At 44.7% G+C, this 21,753-nt stretch overlaps 2 protein-coding genes across 3 annotated transcripts in view; one reads left to right on the forward strand and one right to left on the reverse strand.

Annotated features, from left to right (window-relative positions):
- LOC137432266 (AMP deaminase 1-like) overlaps nt 1-483 on the forward strand; it is a 42,135-nt gene extending 41,652 nt beyond the window's left edge. For both annotated transcript variants that reach the window (XM_068124049.2, XM_078782860.1), the window contains exon 15: nt 35-483. In XM_068124049.2, coding sequence (XP_067980150.2) covers nt 35-196 — 162 coding nt within the window. In that variant the 3' untranslated portion in view covers nt 197-483. The remainder of the gene's footprint in view (nt 1-34) is intronic.
- The window catches only part of RNF141 (ring finger protein 141), a 33,853-nt gene continuing 12,356 nt past the window's right edge, over nt 257-21,753 (reverse strand). Inside the window, exon 5 of the mRNA XM_068124060.2 lies at nt 257-3,577. Within this exon, the coding sequence (XP_067980161.1) occupies nt 3,427-3,577 (151 nt within the window). The 3' untranslated portion in view covers nt 257-3,426. The remainder of the gene's footprint in view (nt 3,578-21,753) is intronic.

Genomic DNA, 21,753 nt, shown 5'->3' on the forward strand with positions numbered 1-21,753 from the left:
TATCCAATGAAAACGTCTGTATCTGTCCATGCAGGACAAGGTGAAGTTCCTTGGGCAGAACTACCTTAAGGAAGGACCGGAAGGGAACGACATTCGCAAGACCAACGTGGCGCATATTCGGGTGGCGTATCGATACGAGACCCAGTGCTCCGAGCTGGCTCTGCTCACAGACGCCATCAAATGCACCGACGACTGAACCCAACCGATCCAGGTGTGCATGAAGAGCGCAACGACCATGGATACACATTGCCGCAAGTCAATAGGAAACGTTAGGTGTTTATTGAATGAAAACGGTACATTTAGTCACCTTCTCACATTCATTTCTAAAACCATCCTGCCGATTCCACGATCGATAAAGAATTGACGAAAGTGCATTTTAAAAACGTGCACACCTGCTTACAAGAAGCTTTTGATTTCAAAATGGCTGTTCGTGCATGTATTGCTGGAACAGTGGTGTGAAAGAATAAAATATTCTGTAAACAAGCCTGCTCTTCGTTACCTTAAATTACAAATGCAGATACACAAGTAGAACACACAAAACATCCCTTTAAATATGAATGAATGAATGATCGTTTTAAGGCCATTTTTCCCCACTAGAGCGGGGGTTAGCCTTGCAGGCCCCATGACAATCATGGTTCCCTGTTTTGAGGCAATGTTTTTATGGCCGGATGCCCTTCCTGACGCCAACCCTTGGTCACGCTCTTACGATGCGCAGGGATACAGTGTGCCTATTCTAAACCGGGGTACACACCGTGATCATTCATCCCAGCAAGCTGGTACTCAATTTGCCGACCTCGGAAGGATGACAGGCTGAGTCAACCCCCCTGGCGTTAATTTAGCGATCGACCGGGATTCGAACCCAGGATCCTAGGATCCCAAGCCGGCACCCTAACCGCTAAGCCAACACCAGGATATAAATGAAGTGTTGAAATAAACGACGATTTCAAGTCAATGACGTCACTTAATTATAGGATTGAAATCAATCGTGCTGCAGGTGCGTTGGCTTTCTTAAACGACTCGCGACGTGTCGAAGCACAATTCACATTTTTTAGCAGGAAATTGGCCCAACTACAACCTGCCATCCTGGTGCCACGCAGATGGCCGTTGCATCAGTGAGTAGGCACACCTACTAAAGGGATTTTCAGCTGACTGTCTGTTCGCATCACGCATGCGTGGACGTTAACGACGCCACATTACCTTGCACGTTGCATGCCTCTATGCCACCCTGTGTGCGTACAAGGCATGCGACTTGCAAGATGAACAAATTATTGCCCGGATTGAGGGCTGCTTTGGCAACACCTGTTAAAGTCACATTATCGGCTACGGGCACATTCACGTCGGCATCCCGGAAACTCCCCCTCTACCTCAGAGGAATGTGGTAATTCATTTTAGTTTGTAATCGATCAGAAGTGTCTTGGCCCATCAAAAGCAAGTGGGAATATTTACAAAAGCAAACCTGCACGAGGTCGTCTTGGAATGCTCGGCCTGAAACATCTTCATTGTTACAAAATGTAAAAGCAGACGAATGTTTTTGGGTGAAGCGCACACATGTATTAGTGGAATTAATTTACGATTACGTTATGGACAATGTGCAGGACGGTTTGCGTATATAGGCCTACTTAGTGCATCGCGACCCGGCACCTACACTTAACGTTACTCATGCACCCTTCTATGTATTGGTTTTATTTCCATGTGGAATCTTTACCTGCTCGCACCATTTTCATAGGTACGCTCGAAGCTCGGCTGATTTGTCGCCACTACTAATAAAAGAAAAGAAAAGACCATGACTGGCTAATGAAGAATCAATTTGTCTGCCTCATCGTAACCTTGTCCTACAGTAATACACGTGCGTGTGTGTGTGTGTGTGTGTGTTTGTCTGTCCGCTCACTTATACTTACATAATAGCAAGCGTAGTGAGGCCGCAGACACCGCAACAGTTCAGTGGCGTCACAAGGCTCGCACGACCCGCTTTGTAATCGATTGTGGTGGTCTCTCCGAACACCACTGTAGTAACGCAGATCTCGGAGGAGAATTCGTTTTGCAAGTTATTTTGCTTCTTAAGACGGTCTTCAGTGTCACGTCGCGAGTCTTAACGAACGCGAAGCTCTACGTGAAAAGATTCACCAAAACTACCCAGTTAAAGACCAAATAAAAAATGCACATCAATAATTAGACGAATATGAAGCTGATTTGCCTTGCTTGTGGATTGAAAGGATAACTCGGAAGTAATTGATTAGTTTGAATTCATTCCCACCACAGAAATTTGACTACAACCCCCCGTACTGGTGCTGGGCCACCACAGTTTGGAGAAGCGATGCCAAGACAACTATTGTCCCTACTAGTAAATGCTTGTAGAAGTTAAACCTCCGAAAGTGCCATTTTTAAAGGACAGAGCTCTTGTGCGATAGTATGCGAGCCATCCCCGATTGTCAACGGGAGAACGACAACAAACCAAGCCAGTGTATACTAGAGATTAGACGTTGCAGCAGCAATGACGAGGTGTACAAGATATCGAATCACATGCTCAGGCTTCCAACATAAATTTTATACTTAGTGATACACATTTACAACGAGACTGATATGTTCATGAAAACCATGAAAAGTTTTCAAAAGAAGAAACCAATTTCACTTCCTAATAACATTCCCCATTACCATGTATTACAACTTATTCTTTTTGGACCTTACCTTATCTTTTATTAACAAAACTTGTCAATGCCCGTGGTAAAAATTAATAATAAAAAAAGAATAATAATCATAAAGGAAGCCTTTTATTCTTGTGCTCGTTGAAAGAACTCAAATTGGTGGTTGCATATCTCTTAACAGCAAATAATTTTTCTCCCCGGGAGCAATCGAGGCATTGGTCTGTTGCCTATACACCACCTGGATTCGATTTTGTTTGTCTGATTGAAAAAAAAAAAAAATCCCCATACATTTGGATAAATTTGAAGCAGCTTTTACTCAATCTTTTTATTTTTATTTTTTATTTGAGGGGCGTTTCCGTATTTCAGGAAGGGATAGACAGACAGACAGACAGACAGGCAGAATTAGCCTATTATTAACAAAATAAACAAATTATTGTTACAATAGAAATATACAAGACAAAATTCCCACATAATGGGTGGATCCTGATTGTAATGTGTCTGATAATGATAAGATAACACATCGACGTCTCTAGTACGGCACATCCAGCATTAATACATGGAAATGCCCATCACCTTTCATGCAGCAGTTGCGAGTAACAGTAACCTTGTGATAAGATGAACGTAGACGTGGCTGAAGGTTTATAATTGTTTTTCTAAATGTATCGTCGATGGTGAATACAAGTGGTCACAGAGTTCAGCCTCACACTCGAGTCAAACTACGTAATCAGCGCGACTTGAAATTTGACATCATCAATGGCGATTCATATGGGATGGGGATTCCACCTCAGGGTTGGTGTGGCTCACCAGCCGAGTCGGCCAGGTTGAGAACATACGACGCCACATCATCATCCGTGGGCACGTCCGGGACGACCCACGAGTCTCCGGGTCCGCTCACTTGAATCCGGCAGACGGGACAGTTGTGGTTTGGGCCATTCCTGCGAGGAAGCCAAGTTATTTATGCCAGCTTATGTAGGTTTCCCCAATAATATTTCACCGAAGCAGATCACCCAAGCCAAATTTAGCAAACGACATAAAAGGGTCAAAAATATTGACTAATCGGATTGAAAAGAAATAAAATAAAACATGCATACACCCAACTTCATGAAGCCATTCATGAACCCTTTTGCCACACCAGCACTTGCTGAGTCGTCTGACCAACAAGTTAGGCCTGCCACACATCAACCCTCTTTTCACATTTTACAGTTCACGAGGTTTCTGAAATGTATCCCAGAGAGAAGATATTAACCTGCGTTAAAGCTGCGTCAGACACATTTTTGGCCCACTGCCTGTCATCAGCACGGAGTGGATTCGCCCCAAACTAGAAACGAACACATAAAGCCTCGTGCGTTCATTCTGAACAAAAAACCCAAACACTATAGCTGATCCAAAGTACAGGACAAAAGCCTATGCAGAGCCTATTTATCCCTCGTGCTGTCTCACTCTGGAATTAACCACCTGTAACATGCTTCCCATTATCCTACGATCTACTCAGCTTTAAGAGGATTACAACAACAACAACATGCATTTTAAAGGCCATTTTCCCTGCGAGAGCGGGGGTTAGCCTTGCGGTCCCCATGACAATCTTCTCCATTTTGCCCTATTTTCTGCATCTCTCCTTGTTAACCCCCTTGCCCGCATTTCTTCTTCCACCATCTTTAGCCAAGTCTTTCTCGGTCTTCCCCGTCTTCTACTTCCTTCTACATTCATTTCCATCACTCTTCTCAACCAGTCACTTTCATCCTTCCTCAACACATGACCAAACCATCTCAACCTGTTCCTCTTCACAGCATCAATCACAGGCTCTATTCCCATCATCTTTCGCAATTCATCATTTGTCTTCCTCTCTCTCAACGATACTCCGCACATCCGTCGAACCATTCGCATTTCCACCCTTTCCAACCTTCGTTGCTGCTCTACGTTCATTACCCATGTCTCGCTCCCATAAATCATAACACTTCTCACACATGCAGCACACACCTTTCCCTTCAGCTTCAACGACACTCCCCTCCTCATCAGCACGCCACTCAGTTCCCGAAACTTCTTCCATGCACATCTCACTCCAGCAACCGTTGCCGAGTCTGATCCACCTTCTCCATTCAGCATGTCTCCGAGGTAGCAAAATGTTTTCACACCTTCCAGCTTCACGCCGTCTCCAAGATCCAACTCAACATTTCCTCCATCTGCAGCTCCCTCTGTGCACACCTTACATTTGAATGTAGCTGCCACACTGGTTAATGACCCTCTCAGATCACTACATTTTTGATGAACCCACTCAGCGCACATTGTACACTGAATTGAGTTCACTCCGACACCCTTCTAACACACAGCACAGGGCCACTTCCCAGTTCTTTCCACCTCACCACATGCTTTACCACTTGCCATCACCTTCGTCTTTCCGATATTCACCTTCAGACCTTTTGTCTCCATACATTCCTTCCACGTGTTCATCTTTTCCTTCAGTCCATCCATACTTTCCGCAATCAACACCAAATCATCTGCATACAACAACTCCCACGGTAAACCCTCCTTTACGTTCTGAGCCAGCACCTCCATCACAGCTACAAATAGTAGTGGACTTAGTACCGACCCCTGATGCACTCCCACCTTCACCTCAAACTCACCACTGTTCCCGTCCTTCGTCCTTACAGCTGTGCGCGCTTTTTTGTACATTGCCATCACTACTCTGATCAACCATTCCTCCACTCCTAACTTCCTCAATGCCCATGTCAATACTTTGCGTGGAACCCGATCGAATGCTTTCTCCAGATCAACAAACCCAAGAAACAACTTCTTCCTGTTCTCCATGTACTTCTCCTGCAACTGCCTCAAAATGAAAAGTGCGTCTATCGTTCCTCTTCCTGGCATGAATCCAAACTGCATTTCGTCGATCTTCACTTTCTTCCTTATCCTCCTCTCCAACACCCTTTCCAATACCTTCATTCCATGCTCCAATAACTTTATCGCTCGGTACGAGCCACACTCCAGAGGGTCACCTTTCCCCTTGTATAGAGGGACGAGGGTACTCAGTTCCCAATCCACTGGAATGCGGCCTTCTTTCACCACCAGATTACAGATCTCTGTCATTCTCTTCACACCCCAACTTCCTGCTGCCTTCAACATATCTCCCACAACTCCCGTCGGCCCTCCCGCTTTTCTACTCTTCATTGCTTTTATCGCTTCCTCAACTTCCTTCTCAGTTATCTTCTCTGCTGGTCCTAAAACTGGGTTACTCTCTATGTTGCCATCCCATTCATTCTCTGTATTCAACAGCATTTCCATATATCTTTTCCATCTTCCTTTAATTCCATCTGGGTCGACAACGATTTGTCCCACTTCATCCTTCAAGCGGCTAGGGTGCCGGCTTAGGATCCTAGGATCCTGGGTTCGAATCTCGGTCGATCGCCGAATTAATGCCAGGGGGGTTGACTCAGCCTGTCATCCTTCCGAGGTCGGCTAATTGAGTACCAGTTCACTGGTAATTCCCTGTTTGTCGTTGAAGGCGGCAAAAAGGGTTGGCGTCAGGAAGGGCATCCGGCCGTAAAACATTGCTTCAAAAAGGGGACCAAAAAAACAACAACTACCACGGTCCCCGAAAAGGCCAACCCCCGCTTTGCGGGGAAAAATGGCCTCTAAACGGTGGGTTTTTTTTTTTTTATCCTTCAAGCAACTCACCCCCATCACATCACACCTCTCTTTCGCTATCTGCTTTGCAATCCTGAATACTGCTTTCTGACCCTCTTCCGAATCCAAGCGTTCTCCGAACATTTTCCTACATGCCTCCTGCGCCTTTGCTACCTCTTTCTTTGCAGCCTTCCTGGCTGCCTGAGAACTTTCATGCTCTGCTGTTTCTGCTCCCGTACCCTTCGCCTTCTGCCACTCCTTGAACTTCTTCCTCTTCTCGTCAATCCTCTTTCCAACTTCATCATCCCACCACCATGTTTCCGAGTGCCTCGGTGGTCCTTTTGTCCATCCACATACCTCACCAACGGCTCCCAACAGACTAGCTTTCATTGACATCCAACCACTTTCAAGCTCAACCACATCATCCTCGACCATGCTCAGCCTCTCTTTTAATGCCTCCCTTACTGTCACCTCTTTCAACCTCCACACCTTCATTCTCGGTTGGTACTTCACCCGCCGAGCTCTCCTCGCACCTTTCACCCTTACGTCGCAGACAACCAAGTGGTGCTGTGAAACAGCCTCCTCCCACGGGATCACCTTTGTGTCTCGGAGGTGCCCCCTATCTCGCTTACGCACCATCAGGTAGTCAACGGTTGTCGTCGACCCACCTGATGTGTATGTAACAAGCTTATTATCCTCTTTCTGGAACTGAGTATTACAAATCAACAAATCAGCAAACTCCAAAATCCTTTCACCTTCTCCATTTCTCACACCATATCCGTAACCCCCATGAACTCCCTCAAAACCATCCATACTCCTTCCCACATGTCCATTTAGGTCTCCTCCTACCACAACAACTTCCTCATCCTTCACGTTTTCCATCAGCTTCTCTATCGCACACCAGAACTTGTCCTTCTCTTCATCGCTTCGACCAACCTGCGGAGCATATCCCGAGATGACGTTCACCAAGAGCTTTCCAATCATCATTTTCACCATCATCAACCTATCACTCACTCTAGTCACACTCGCCACACTGTCTACAAACTCCTCAGAAAACAGGACACCAACACCATTCACGCCCTCCAGGCACCCTTGCCACACACTTGTATTTCTGTCCCTGTCTGCCCTTCACCATTCTCACACCACTTCCCTTCCATCTCGTCTCTTGCACACAACATATGTCCACTCTTCTTCTGACCAATACTTCCACCACTTCTCCTGATCTCCCTGTCATTGTCCGTACATTCCATGTCCCAAACCTCAGAAACCGATCTCCACTTCGGGCTGTACCCTGCCCACATGTAGTTGTAATTGTCATGGTTCTCTTTTTGAGGCAATGTTTTTTTTTTATGGCCGGATGCCCTTCCTGACGCCAACCCTCTTAGTCGCCTCTTACGACACGCAGGGATACGGCGTACCTATTCTTATCCAGGGTACACACTGGGAAACGTTTAAAACATGGAAATTCTGGGGGGTGGCATCAGCATCATGGCTGCGGTTTAAACATATTTAAATAAATATTTAAACAAAACCATGAAAACAATCTGGGAAAAGTCTCTAAGTGAGAACGTGGATTTGAGAAAGCAGTAGCAGAGGTGAAAGAACAAACGAGATATAGGGGGCGGGGCACAAGTCGAGACGAGGAGGCCGCACGAGACACCAGGCCGCACGAGGCGCGAACAAAGAAACGACTAATTACACACAAATTTGCAACAACTACAAAACCAAATAGAAACACACAATAACACATACACAACAAAATACGCAGTGGAAATTTGACAAAGAAACGAACGAGAAAACACTCAAACTTTGATGCCGTGGAGAGATCGAAGCAAGCCCCGTCGCTCGAGGGACCGGAAGCGGCTGATGTAAAGGAATGTTTGGAATGGAAGCTTTAAGAGGAATGTAAAATCCTATTTCGTACATCTTTGAAGTTTCATCGCATTTTACTTCACTGCTGCTCTTCCTGTGTCTTGGATGGTTTCTTGTTTTTTTTCTCTCTTCTATTTTGTTTTGCTTTATCTTCAACCTTATCTCACCTTCCCTTACCCCTTACATAAAGTGGCTTCATGCCTTGTTTGGGGAAATTTCCATTAAAAAGAAAATACCAATGTTAACTGAACACACTACTATCATGGCCCACTGCTATTATGGCCGATGTATCCGCATCATCCACGCACACGATTATGTCACAGTTTATTGGCATGGCTTATGAACGTCATGAATTTAATTATTAACTCAAATAGTGTCAGATCAGGTATATGAAGTTTCAGATGTTTCGGATATATATTTCAATTAAATCGATTATGGTTGGAATACCACGACACTGATGACGTCATCGTTGTCATCCGATAAACCCCATGGGGAGTTGATAACATTTGCCAAGCTCCAAATTTTTTTAGTTCAGCGGTTTCAGAGAAAATGTCAATTTTTGGATGAGGGGAGGGTGGGGGTGAAGCTCGAGTACAGGGGAATTTTGAGGCTCTATAAAAGGTTGCGCGGACAGCCTCTTACGAGGAAGGGAAAGACTAGAAGGATCGGAGACTTGGAGATTCTAAACATGAGAGGGTTTTCAAACTCTGTTGGGGGCTCGATTATTATTACTCGCATGAACGCGAGGATCCCGTAGGCCTAGTCCTTCTCTCCTTGCGTCCTTCTCTCTATCATTCCTTTCGCTTTGCTTGCTCATGTTTCTTCCTTTCACTCTCCTCCGAACTTTGTCTTTGGGAAAGTATACGTGCTTGATTAATTGTTTTACATAAATGTCATTTCATTTTTTTTTCTCTCCTTGTAAATACTTGTTTGCCTGCCACTGTACAGTGCCTTCAGAAAGTATTAACACCACTTGACTTTCTTCACATTTTGTTGTGGTACAGCCTGAATTTAAAATGGATTAAGTTGAGATTTTTTGTCATTGATCTACACATAATACCCCATAATGTCACAGTGGAATTTGAAACTTTTAACAAAACAATAAAAAAATGAAATCAAGAAATATCAAATTTATACAAGTATTCAACCCCCTGAGTCAATTCTTCATAGAAGCTCCTTTGGCAGTGATTGCAGCTTCGAGTCTTCTTGGTTATGTCTGTATCAACTTTTCATAGCTGGATTTGGAAAGTTTCTCCTATTCTTCCTTGCAGATTTGCTCAAGCTCTGTCAAGGTAGATGGGGAGCGTCGGTGAACAGCAATCTTCAAGTCTTTCCACAGATACTCAATGGGATTCAAGCCTGGGCTTTGGCTGGGCCACTCGAGGACTTTCACGTTCTTGTTCTGAAGCCATTCCAGTGTTGCTTTGGCTGCATGCTTGGGGTCATTGTCCTGTTTGAACATAAATCTTTACCGCAGTCTCAATGTACTTGCACTCTGAAGCAGGTTCTCCTCAAGGATTTGCCTTATTTGGCTCCATTCTGGTTCCCTCTATCCTTAAAAGTCTCTCAGTCCCTGCCACGGAAAAGCATCCCCATAGCATGATGCTGCCACCACCATGCTTCATGGTAGGGATGGTATTAGATGGGTGATGAGCTGTGCTCAGTTTCCGCTAGATATAGCACTTTGCATTCAAATCAAAGAGGTCAATCTTTGTCCCATCAGACCACAACATATTTTGCCCCACACTCTGTCTTTCACATGCCTTTTTCCAAACTATAGGTGTGCCGTTATGAGCCTTTTCTCAGCAGTGGCTTCCATCTGGCCACTCTCCCATAAAACCTAGATTTGTGAAGTGCTGCCGAGACTGTTGTCCTTCTGGCAGATTCTCCCATCACAACGAAGGAACTTTGTAGTTCTGTCAGAGTGGTCATTTGGTTCTTCTTGGTCATCTCCCTGACCAAGGTCCTTTTTGCCCAGTTGCTCATTTTGGTTGAACAGCCAGGTCTAGGAAGTCTTTCCCTTTCCTAATGATGGAACTCACTGTGCTCTGATGAACTTTCAACGCTATATAAATTGTTTTATACCCTTCCCCAGGTCTATGCCTCGTCACAATTCTATCTTGGAGTTCAACGGACAGTTCCTTGGACTTCATGGTAGAGTGTCTGCTCTAACATTCACTGTCAACTGCGGGACCTTGTATAGAAAGGTGTATTTGTCTAAATCATGTCCAACCAATAGAAATGGCCACAGGTTGACTCCAAGTTGTGGATGTCTCAAGGATGATCAAAGGAAATTGGATGCACCTGAGCTCAATTTGGAGTGTTATTGCAAAGGAGTTGAATACTTACTCACCCAAGACTTTTTATATTTAATTATTTTGTAAAAGTTTCTAACAAAAAAAAATTCACTGCCATTATGTGGTATTATGTGTAGATCAGCGACAAAAAAAACAACTCAATTTAATTCATTTTAAATTCAAGTTGTAACATAAGAAAATGGGGAAAACGTGAAGGGGTGTGAATGCTTTCTGAAGGCACTATAAATACTTGCATTTTTATAATCCTGTCACTAAAAGCCATTTCCTAAAGAAACTGTCCTGACTTATTGTCTGTTCTGATGGTGGCAAAAACCGGCTGTTTGTCCAGGGTGAATTTGTTATCCAAGTTAGATCTCAGATGTGGTTATGCAACATTGGTTCCGCCCGACCGACTGACTAAGGTCTGTTGCATAACCGCCGGTATGGTTCTCCTTTTACCTCGCTTAACTCACCGACACAGTAAACAGACCTTAGGCACGAAGACCCGGCCAGAGTTTGGAGGTCAAAATGGTGTCCGCGATCTCTCAAAGACATGCTGTCCTCTCAGAGTTATCCAGAGGTGATGTCCGTCACAATATCATGGCACGTTTAACCAGTACCGCTACCGTTACTTTTTTTTCGGTGTAAAGCTTGGTCTGGACCGTTGACGTCACTTTTTTATCAAACTGCATTACCAGTAAACTGGAAGTAAGGTATATATTGTTACGTTTGTAGGGGGTAGACAATGATTACCTTAGAGCCAGGTAGAGTGGATGGATTAGTGTGCTCGGACTGTCGTGAAGAAGAATAAACCTCGATGTATCATAAGTAGGAAATTTGTGTAGACGGTATGTCATGGAAGAGCTTGTATCTACATTCCCATGAGAGGGGTGGGGTTTGTTAATTAGTGAGGGATTATGGGTAAATTAATCCCCTGTATGTCATTGCCTCTGTAATCTTTTCCTGTGTTTCTTATGACACTGAACTACACACCATAGACAAGCCAAGCAATCGAAACCATAATTAATAACGCTAAATAAAAACCAACCGGAAACCAGGCATCGAACACTACCGCTGGTGCCGCAGCCGCGACATCACCACCTCAATCAGTCAGAGCCGTGGAGCCATGCCTAGAAGATCAGTGATTGGTCTGGGATTTGATTGGCACAAGGACTGGTAAGATGGGACTCGCTGATAGGAGCAAACACGGAGACGTCGTGGGATGACGTCAGAGCCTCAAGTACAAAATAATTGGAACGGCGGACATTTTCTTCTTCTCGTTCTGGATTCCATAGCGAACGGTCGCTATTGCTCTTGCGCAAGGAAGATTCATCACATACGGTCGTGTTCAGACATCTTCCTAGTGATCGTGAGGAGGAGGAACTGCGGACCGAGAACTGCGGTTTCCCAAGCAAGAACGACGAGTGGGTGGGCATTGCCTGCTCGCTGTGTTCTCAACGAAGCCAGGCGTGAGCGGACGTGCAGCGAGGCCTAGTTAGCGCTAACGAGCGCATTTTCCTGCCAAGGACGCGAGGGGGTTTTGATGATTCCTGACGAGATTCAAGAGCCAATTTGAGCCAAGTGCCACTTGTTGAGCCAAACTACACATATTTATTTTGAGTTATATTTCCCTTTGTCTGTATTCGGGTTTGTGTGGGAGCGCTCCAATTAGGAATCAGTTTTATCGTGCATTATTTTGTGACCGGCATTTTCTTTAATAAAACCGGTATTTTTTGTACATTTTAATTTCGTGTCGGTTTGAGTTTATTTATTGCAGGGTCGAGGACGTTGGGTGGACTCGCACGGGTAAGCGCTTACGGCTTCTCCCCCACTTGCTCCCCTTGTGTGTAACGAAGGTCCGCCATTGAATTGAACACCTCGGAGTTAAAGCTCGTTTGGTCATCTGTGTCACCCTGCGGTGTTCACCACAGAGGGTAGTCACACAACAATATGCAATTATTGATACCGGATCGTATGTATAGCATACACTCAAGTGTTTCAATGAGATCAGCATGTTTGAGCAAAATTTGGATTGCTTGATTACATTAACTTTCCCTTTCTTCTACCTACCCTACTCCTTCCCTACAAATGTTGTTCCCATTATTGATCTTGACACCAGAGCTGGAGTCCAGTCGTTAAGTATTGAATGCAAAATATATTGGCAACAGCAACAACAACAACAAAAATCTGAGTCCAAGTCGCCAATTTCAATCCTACAGGGTTAGTCCTTGAGCCAACCGGCCATATTTTGAAGTGAATGCTCCGGCGGGGGGAGTAATTCTCATTATGATTTTCCATTAGACCAATGTCTCAAGTGTCAGAAAAGGTGTGATGGACATCTGAGAACGGTAGCTTAGTGCCCGGATGGACGCCATCTTTGAAACCACCCAGCTCGAAAATGCCCATTTGGTGGGGTACATTGTTGCACGTGTATCTGGACTTCTATACTAGCTATCGATGTGCGGTTGACGACTAAATATACGTCCGATGTGTACCGTCTAAATAAAAAATAATATGAAGCATTTTGTTTTAGATTAATTATTATAAAAATCAATTATCGAAAAAAAATCATATATTTTTCAATATTTTATTATTAGACTTGTACTTTTTTTAGTGAAACAACACTGGTATGATTTTCCAAATTATGCATTGTGCTACACCGTTTATCTGTCTATAAAAATAACTCAAAAACTAAAACATATCATCCACCACGAGTTTACACAAAAAATATATGAAAAGGCATGCACTTTCCACAAACCGAAACTATGTCAGTTGGAATTTCCCGCCGATAATCAACCCATAGAACCCAGTGCCGAAAGTGACGTCAGTCTATTCTATATCTATATTCTATATTCTATATCTCAGTCTGAGATTTGTTGCGGTGACCTGATTAATTTCTGAGGGGGGGGGGGGGGGGGGGGGTGGGTGGCTTAAGAACTAAAAGTGAATATGTTAGATGGCGCCACATACAACTCTATTATAGAGTTGTATTGTGGCGCCATCTAACATGTTCACTGACTTGGATGAGTATGTCTATGTAAGCTGGCGAGCTTTTCGGATATCGGAGTAATCTAACGTCAGTCTTTTTGTTCTTTCCGCTGAGATGGCCGGTGTCGAGGCGAAACGGGCGAAGATTGAACCTGAGTCCGGAACGTGCATCCTGTGCAGCAAGAAGTCGCCACTCTCTGAACTAAGCAAGGCAGCGGGCAACAGTTCTTGGAAGACATTGTGTGACGCAGCCGCAGTTAGAAACTTTTATCCAATTCTAAAGCTAGTCCAAGAAGGCGCAGTTGAACTTCCTAATATTCCAATATTATACCATAGGGCTTGTAGATCAGACTTCACTCACAAAAACCACCTAGCTACTTTGACCAATGCAGCTAGAAGTTCTTCAGTTGATACTGGCGATGCGGTGCGACGGCGATCATCACGGGAAGAGACAGGATCAACTTCAACGGTCTACGATGATAAATGCATTTTTTGCCAGCGTGCTTCAAAATTCATAAAAGGCAGTCGTACCCGTGAAACAGTTGTCTTGGCTGTTGAACTTCGAGCAGATAAGACAATAAGAGATGCTGCGACAGCTCGCAATGATGAGAGAGTTTTGGCATTGACTACACGAGATATGGTTGCAGCTGAGGCTCACTACCACTTCTCCTGCTATAGAAACTACACACGGCCCCAAAAACCTCAAGTAGAAACTGACATTGAAGATAATATCGAGAAAAAAGAAATGATACGATGTATATTCAATTTCATTCGCACTGACTTGTTCTTGAACCCGAGGATTGTTCCAATAGTTGATGTTGCAACAGATATCCTGTCTTCAGATACATTTTCAGTTGATGTTCGTGACTCCATCAAGAAGAATCTGCAGCGCACATTACAAAGAGAGTTTGGAGAATCGCTCATCTTCTTCAATGTGAAACACCGTGTATACTTGATGCCCGATAATCTGACAAAGCGAGAGATTGCTGCAGAGTGCGTAAACCTGAAAGCAGAAGTGAAAGCATTTGAACGAACGGACGGTGAAAGTAACATTGTGCGTGCAGCTACTTCACTGCGACACCAGATCAAAGATGCTCATTACAATGAACGTTGGCCGCCTCAGCCAGCAGAACTCACTTCAGATTACGTGAAGATACCAGATTCTCTTCGTGTATTTCTGCATACTTTGATTTGCGGGAGTGGGGGTAGCTCTGCGCGTGCCGACACACTGGTATGGTCGATGGCTCAAGATATCATCAATGCTGTACACCGGGGTACCATCAGAACATCGAAGCATGTCCTACTTCCGTGGGTCATGAAAACGCTCACCGGTAATACAGAGGTCATCAGAATATTGAATCGACTCGGGCACGGATGTTCGTACACAGTTCTGGAAGAAATCGAGACAGCGCTATGCATAGACAAATTAGCAAGTGTGGAGAAAGATACAGTACCACTTCCGTCACATGTGCACCCTTCGGTCCCGACTGTATTAGCATTCGATAACATCGACAGGCTAGAGGAATCGCTGAGTGGTGGCGGAACATCGCATCGCGTCAACGGTATCATCGTCCAACCGAAGTCGCAGTCGTGTTTGCCGCCCCAACCTCCATCGGCAGTATCCAAAGCAGATAAGAAGCGATCTATCCCGTCATCCAGCGATTTAGTTCCAATATACAGCGGTGGGAAACGAGAGGGCCCACCTGCAATCAAGCCTGCAGATCTTTCTGACACTCTTGCAGGCGCAACATCCCTTGCGCAGCGCCGAAATCACGTATGGATTATGACTCGCATGCTGGAACCATGCGACCAGACAATCAGTTCGTGGACTGGTTTCAACATCATGACTAGAGATCGTGTTCAGGTGACGGAAGATGTAGTTGGCTACCTGCCGGACTATAAACGCGCCTGCCACAGATATGGCAACAGTGCAAGAAATCCTCAGAGAAGCTCTGAACATCATGTCATCACTTCAGCTTGAGCGTATACCGGTGGTGCTAGACCAGGCACTATTTGCTAAGGCGACCGAAATAGCATGGAAAGATGTCGATCGATATGGAAGAATCGTGCTCATGATGGGGAACTTCCATACCATCTGTAACTTCATGTCGAGCATTGGGAAAATGTTTGGAGATGCAGGCCTTCGGGATGTAGCTGTTGAGTCAGGAGTAATCGCTGAAGGTTCCATCAACAGGGTTCTGGAAGGCAAGCAATACAACCGTGCTGTGCGACTCCACAAGTTGATGTACGAGGCACTAATGCGCATCATTTGGAAGGGCTTCCAGGTGTGGATAGAAAGCAATCATCCTGACAAGGAACCCCAGATTCGAAGCACTGACCTCAAAATTCGCAGCATCAAGGAGGATGTTTGCCACGAGACTCTCGCTGCTGCTCTCGATGATGATTCATGTGTACAGAGCTTTGACATGTTCGCGAAATACCTACATTTTCTGCGAACCAAACATGGAGACCTGGCTCGCTTCTGGATGATGTATATTGATATGGTAGAGACCCTGCTGGGGTTGATTCGTGCGGATAGAGAAGGCGACTGGATGCTTCACTTGGCTTGTGTCAGAAGAGTGATCCCTTGGTGTTTCGCAATGAACAAGGTGAACTATGCTAGATATCTACCAGTGTACTATGCACAGATGACGCAACTCCACGAAACATGCCCCGAGTTGTTCAGGCATTTCAATCAAGGCTACTTCTCCGTACAGCTTAGACCAGGGAATCCATTTGCCAGAATCGCTGTTGATCAGACAACAGAAGAAACAGTAAACAAAGATACGCAAACAGCTGGAGGAACACGAGGTTTTAGTCTTCGACAAGGGGCTGTGTCACGATACTATCTAACTGCAGAAAATCGGGCTACTGCACTGAGGCAACTACGAGAAACTATCCTTGTGAATGGCAGCGACACATCTCACGCCAAGCACCCTGACTTGTCTACTTCTCGCATCAAACGTGATGAGTCTGGCGTCACAGCTATCTGTGATCTACTGGAAAATGACTGGACCAATCCATTCGCCGATGATCCGTCATGTCTTCTCAGTATATCTACCGGAGCGGCTGCGAGGGAGGACGTTTCTAATGACCTACTCAACACCCTGCAAAAGGGGGAAGCGGCGTATCAAAGCTTCCAGAAACGTCTTGAAGAGGGAACAGGCTTTCATGACACATTGAACAAGCTAAACTTGAAGACCTTTGGTAAGATCAAGCAGAAAGTTGTGAAGGGCACAAACAAGGAGATCGTCCTGAGAGCTGACAGACAACTGTTTGCCACCATGATACTCATCGCCAAGACAAGGAACCTCGACATGCAACTTGTCCTTTGTCACCCACTAGGGCCGTTACCATGGTCTTTGGCAAACGTTGATGGGTCAATGAAAAAAACGAACAAAGCTGCACTTGCGAAACACATGGAAGGTCTTGTGGAACCAGCCGAGAACGTTGACAAGCGAAGTGCAACAATAATTGATGCGATGGCTCTCATACAAAAGATGCATGGCGAGAACGACACGTTCGAAGAACTATCTGACCGCATCCTTGCTGCAGCGCTTCACGCTGGTCAAGGCAGTGAGCGCATCGATGTTGTCTTTGACACATACACAGAAGAATCCATCAAAGCAGCTGAGCGTGTGAACCGCGGTTCAAATGAAGGCATCAGTTTCAGCGAGATCAGACCCGCACACAAAATCATGAACTGGCGGCGTCTCCTTGCTTGCAGCCAGACAAAGGATAAACTGGTTGTGTTTCTGGCGGAGTCGTGGAAACATGAAACAAATCGCGAAAAGCTAGGCAACAGAACACTGTATGTCACCTGTGGTGAAAAATGTCTGGTACTGACCCGCGATAGGTGGAAGTTGGTGCAAGCACTCGAATGTAGCCACGAGGAAGCAGACACGAGTATGTTTCTCCACGCAAAGCACGCCGCTACCCACTACAAGACGATCATCTTAGTGGCAGATGACACCGACGTTCTGATCATCAGTCTTCATCTCAGCAGAACCATCGATAGTCAGCTCTTCATCAGACGAGGAACAAAGGTTCGAGTCAGAATGATCGACGTTGGAAAGTTGGCTGCGGTATTGGGGTCTGGAGTTTGCAGTGCATTGCCAGGGCTTCATGCATGGAGCGGGTGTGACACTGTGAGTGCTCTGGCTAGCCAAGGAAAGATAAAGGCTTTGAAGCTTGTGCAAGCGAATGAGCTGTATCTTCAAGCATTCACAGATCTGGGATCTTCGTGGAATGTACCAACAGACGTCTTCAATAGCATTCAGGCCTTCACGTGTCAGCTGTACGCCAAGAACACGAAGATCGTCGGTGTTAATTCGCTCCGTTATCACATGTTCTGTGCAAAGAAGGGCCAGATCGAATCTGGACAATTGCCGCCTTGTGAAGACTCCTTGATGCAGCATACGCTTAGGGCCAACTATCAGGCGGCTATCTGGCGACGCAGCCTTGAAAACCTACCAGACGTCCCAACACCATCAGCAGGACATGGTTGGGAACTCGATGATGGCGGTTCGCTCACAATCCGATGGATGGCGGGTCTACCAGCTCCAGATGTCGTCTTGAATCTCATCTCATGCACATGCAGAAGGACGTGTCGACCGTCAGATTGCTCCTGCATACTGAATGGGTTGAAGTGCACTGTTGTGTGTAAGCTGCAGGGATGCTCCAACATGGTGCAGGATGATGCTATCGTGGCTCAGGATGCCAATGACTCTGATGGCGACTCTGATGATTAACTTTGTGTGCACTGTATATTGTATAGCATATGTTGTTCTCTATTATAATGCAGGCCAAATTGCCTGAAAATCTTTATAGACAGATAAACGGTTTAGCAAAATGTATAATTTGGAAGATCATACCGGTGTTATTTGACTAAAACATGACATGTTCAATGATACCTCCGCTTGCTTATTAGGAATATACATCGTATGGTGTTAAAATCAGCTCCATACGTCTTTCCAAACTCTAGTAATGAATAATTAATATAATTGGCGGCCATTTTGAAATCCAAGATGGCCACCAAAGTGCAGATTTCCTATGTAACAATTTACGCCTGCTTATTAGATATCGTATGGTGTTAAAATCCTCTCCGTACGACATTCCTAACTTGCGTTATCGTCAGAATAGATAATGCCAGCGGCGGCCTAAGTCATTTTATGCCTCTTTACATTTATTTGTTGTAAACTCGTGGTGGATGATATGTTTTAGTTTTTGAGTTATTTTTATAGACAGATAAACGGTGTAGCACAATGCATAATTTGGAAAATCATACCAGTGTTGTTTCACTAAAAAAAGTACAAGTCTAATAATAAAATATTGAAAAATATATGATTTTTTTTCGATAATTGATTTTTATAATAATTAATCTAAAACAAAATGCTTCATATTATTTTTTATTTAGACGGTACACATCGGACGTATATTTAGTCGTCAACCGCACATCGATAGCTAGTATAGAAGTCCAGATACACGTGCAACAATGTACCCCACCAAATGGGCATTTTCGAGCTGGGTGGTTTCAAAGATGGCGTCCATCCGGGCACTAAGCTACCGTTCTCAGATGTGCATCACACCTTTTCTGACACTTGAGACATTGGTCTAATGGAAAATCATAATGAGAATTACTCCCCCCGCCGGAGCATTACTTTTGGTCTGGCTCAAGGACTAGGTGTTCCAAAAAGACCCGGACAACTTTGGTTGTTAATATATTTAGAACCACAAATGATACAATTTAATGATAGACCATGAGCCTGTCCAAAAATTGCTACCATGAGAGGGCACCAAACTTTGGTTGTTTTATCTTATTTATATACCCATTGACATAACAAAACAGCATGATGGACTTCTCAGTCGGGTAGCTCAAGTTTTTTTTATTGGACTTTGAAGATTTCACGATTTTTGGCCAAGTGGTGCCTAATTTCTTAGGATATGTTTTCAATAAAAAAAATCAAAAAATGGTAATGAGTTGTTTTTCATGATGTGGATGTAATCAATGTATGATTGGTTGATCAAACTGTTTCTCTCTCACAATGTTGATCATTTTAAAAGCACTTGATACAGTCCCGAAGGCGTTGGATAGGCATTGACGGAGGTCAACTTTGAATAAAATTGTGATAGGATGTCAGGATGATGAAAATCAGTGATCCAATTGTTAACAATATGAACATCATCCTATTAAATGTTAATTAAGTGGTATTTACATTATTTAAGGCATTACTCATATTAATCCATACAGCATTATTCATCAATACATGTAGTGTTTACTGACATGCTGTCTTCCGAGAGTGACAAGATGACGGGAACGAGCTCAGATTCACAACACTTTTCATGTTTGATGACGCTGGGTATGATTAATCTCTTTATTCCCTTCACACTATTTAAGTTCAATTTGATAAGTATATTTCTCTGATTACTTAAGATTTTAATATACAGTGCATATCAAAAAAAAGGTAATCCGAATTCAAGGGGTTAATATGCAAAGGTTATTTATTTTGACAATTTACATGTGGTTTACTAATTAAGAGGAGTTGTTGTTGATTAAGATCCCTGGTGTTGGGCTAGCGGCTAGGGTGCCGGCTTAGGATCCTAGGATCCTGGGTTCGAATCCCGGTCGATCGCTGAATTAACGCCAGGGGGGTTGACTCAGCCTGTCATCCTTCCGAGGTCGGCTAATTGAGTACCAGTTCACTGGTAATTCCCTGCTTGTCGTTAAAGGCGGCAAAAAGGGTTGGCGTCAGGAGGGGCATCCGGCCGTAAAACATTGCTTCAAAAAGGGGACCAACAAAAACAACAACCAAGGTGCCCGAAAAAGGCCAACCCCCGCTTTGCGGGGGAAAATGGCCTCTAAAGGTGTTTTTTTTTTTTTACTAATTAAGAGGAGATCCTCAGCTTTCCATTGATACCTTCCATGCATCATTGCTGTCACACATGACCGAGTACATGTTCATTGAAAATGACAAGTTCAAATCGCATTTTTACAAGTTTGGCTAATCGATGCAAGTCAGGATAATTGGTGCAAAATGAACGTCAGATGTGAACTTTTCTCAGGAATGATTGGCCTTCATGCACCCACACCTTCAACATGTCCACCTCCCCTTTCAACACAAAGCTCACAGTGGCGGAGCATGCCCTGAACTGCTCGTCTCACCATAGCCGGGTCATTGCGCAAAGCATCCACTTCATGTCGAATACGGCCCTGCAATTCGTCAAGATCACAGGGAGGAGTTACGAACACCTTGTTCTTTAAATGTCCCCAAAGGAAATAATCACATGGTGTGAGGTCAGGTGATCTTTTCGGCCATTCCACTGCATGGTTGAGGGCGATGACTCAGTCTCCAAAAAGTTCCCTCAGTCGATCTCGGACAGCGATAAGACGATGTGCTGGGGCGCCGTCTTAGGCCCACCAGAGATATCTGAAGACACCACGAACCCGTCGCTCAAAGTTCTCCTCCAGCTGCGGTAAAACTTCATCATTGTTCATCTGCAGATACCTGTTACCATTGACATTCCTTTGAAAGAAAAATGGTCCGATCACCTGACCACTACCACAAAGTCCCAACCAAACAGTCCACTTTTGTCGATTCATGTTGGTGTCAAAATTAAATTCCGGGGGTTGTCATGTCAGTGCATATTCAAGAACATTATGGGTGTTGACCTTGCCGTCCATGGCGAAAGCAGCTTCGTCGCCCGTAACGAGATACCGCAGGAAATTGACATCTGCTTCGCAACGTGCTATCAACCATCTGGCAAGCACCAGCCTCCTGGCAAAATCCCCTGGCGTAAGTTGATGCCGGATGTGAATCCGATGTGGATGTTGGTGGAGGTCCAGTCTTGTGATTCGGTTGAATGTTGCCAAAGGCACTCCTGTCCCATTTTGTCTTGCGCTGGTATCCCTAGGATGCTCCAAAACTTGCTGCCTTACTGCTGCAAAGTTCATTTCCAATCGCCCAGTGCGCCTCCTACCAGAATTCTCCTTGTTGCGGTTGAGGCTCGTGCCATGCTCTTGGTATTTTCTAACATTCGCCCAGATGGTTTTGGCTGCTGGAGGCTCCCGTTCTGGGAAACGTTCCCTGAACGCATCACGAGTTCGCTGCAAACTTCCAGTTTGGTGAAAGGTTGTAACCACGAAGGTCCGCTGTTCAGTCGTAAGTTGAACCATCTTTTCAATGACTCAGACTGTCTCTAAACCCATACACTGTCGGCCCATCTTAAATACCCCTCTTAAACAAAGGATGACGCAACTGACGATTACCAGACCAGCTTAACAATTTTACATAATCAACTTGGCAGTCGACAAGTAATGCGTCCATTTCAAACTG

This window comes from Myxine glutinosa, chromosome 8 (assembly GCF_964187855.1).
Source record: "Myxine glutinosa chromosome 8, kmMyxGlut1.1, whole genome shotgun sequence".
Classification (NCBI taxonomy): domain Eukaryota; kingdom Metazoa; phylum Chordata; class Myxini; order Myxiniformes; family Myxinidae; genus Myxine; species Myxine glutinosa.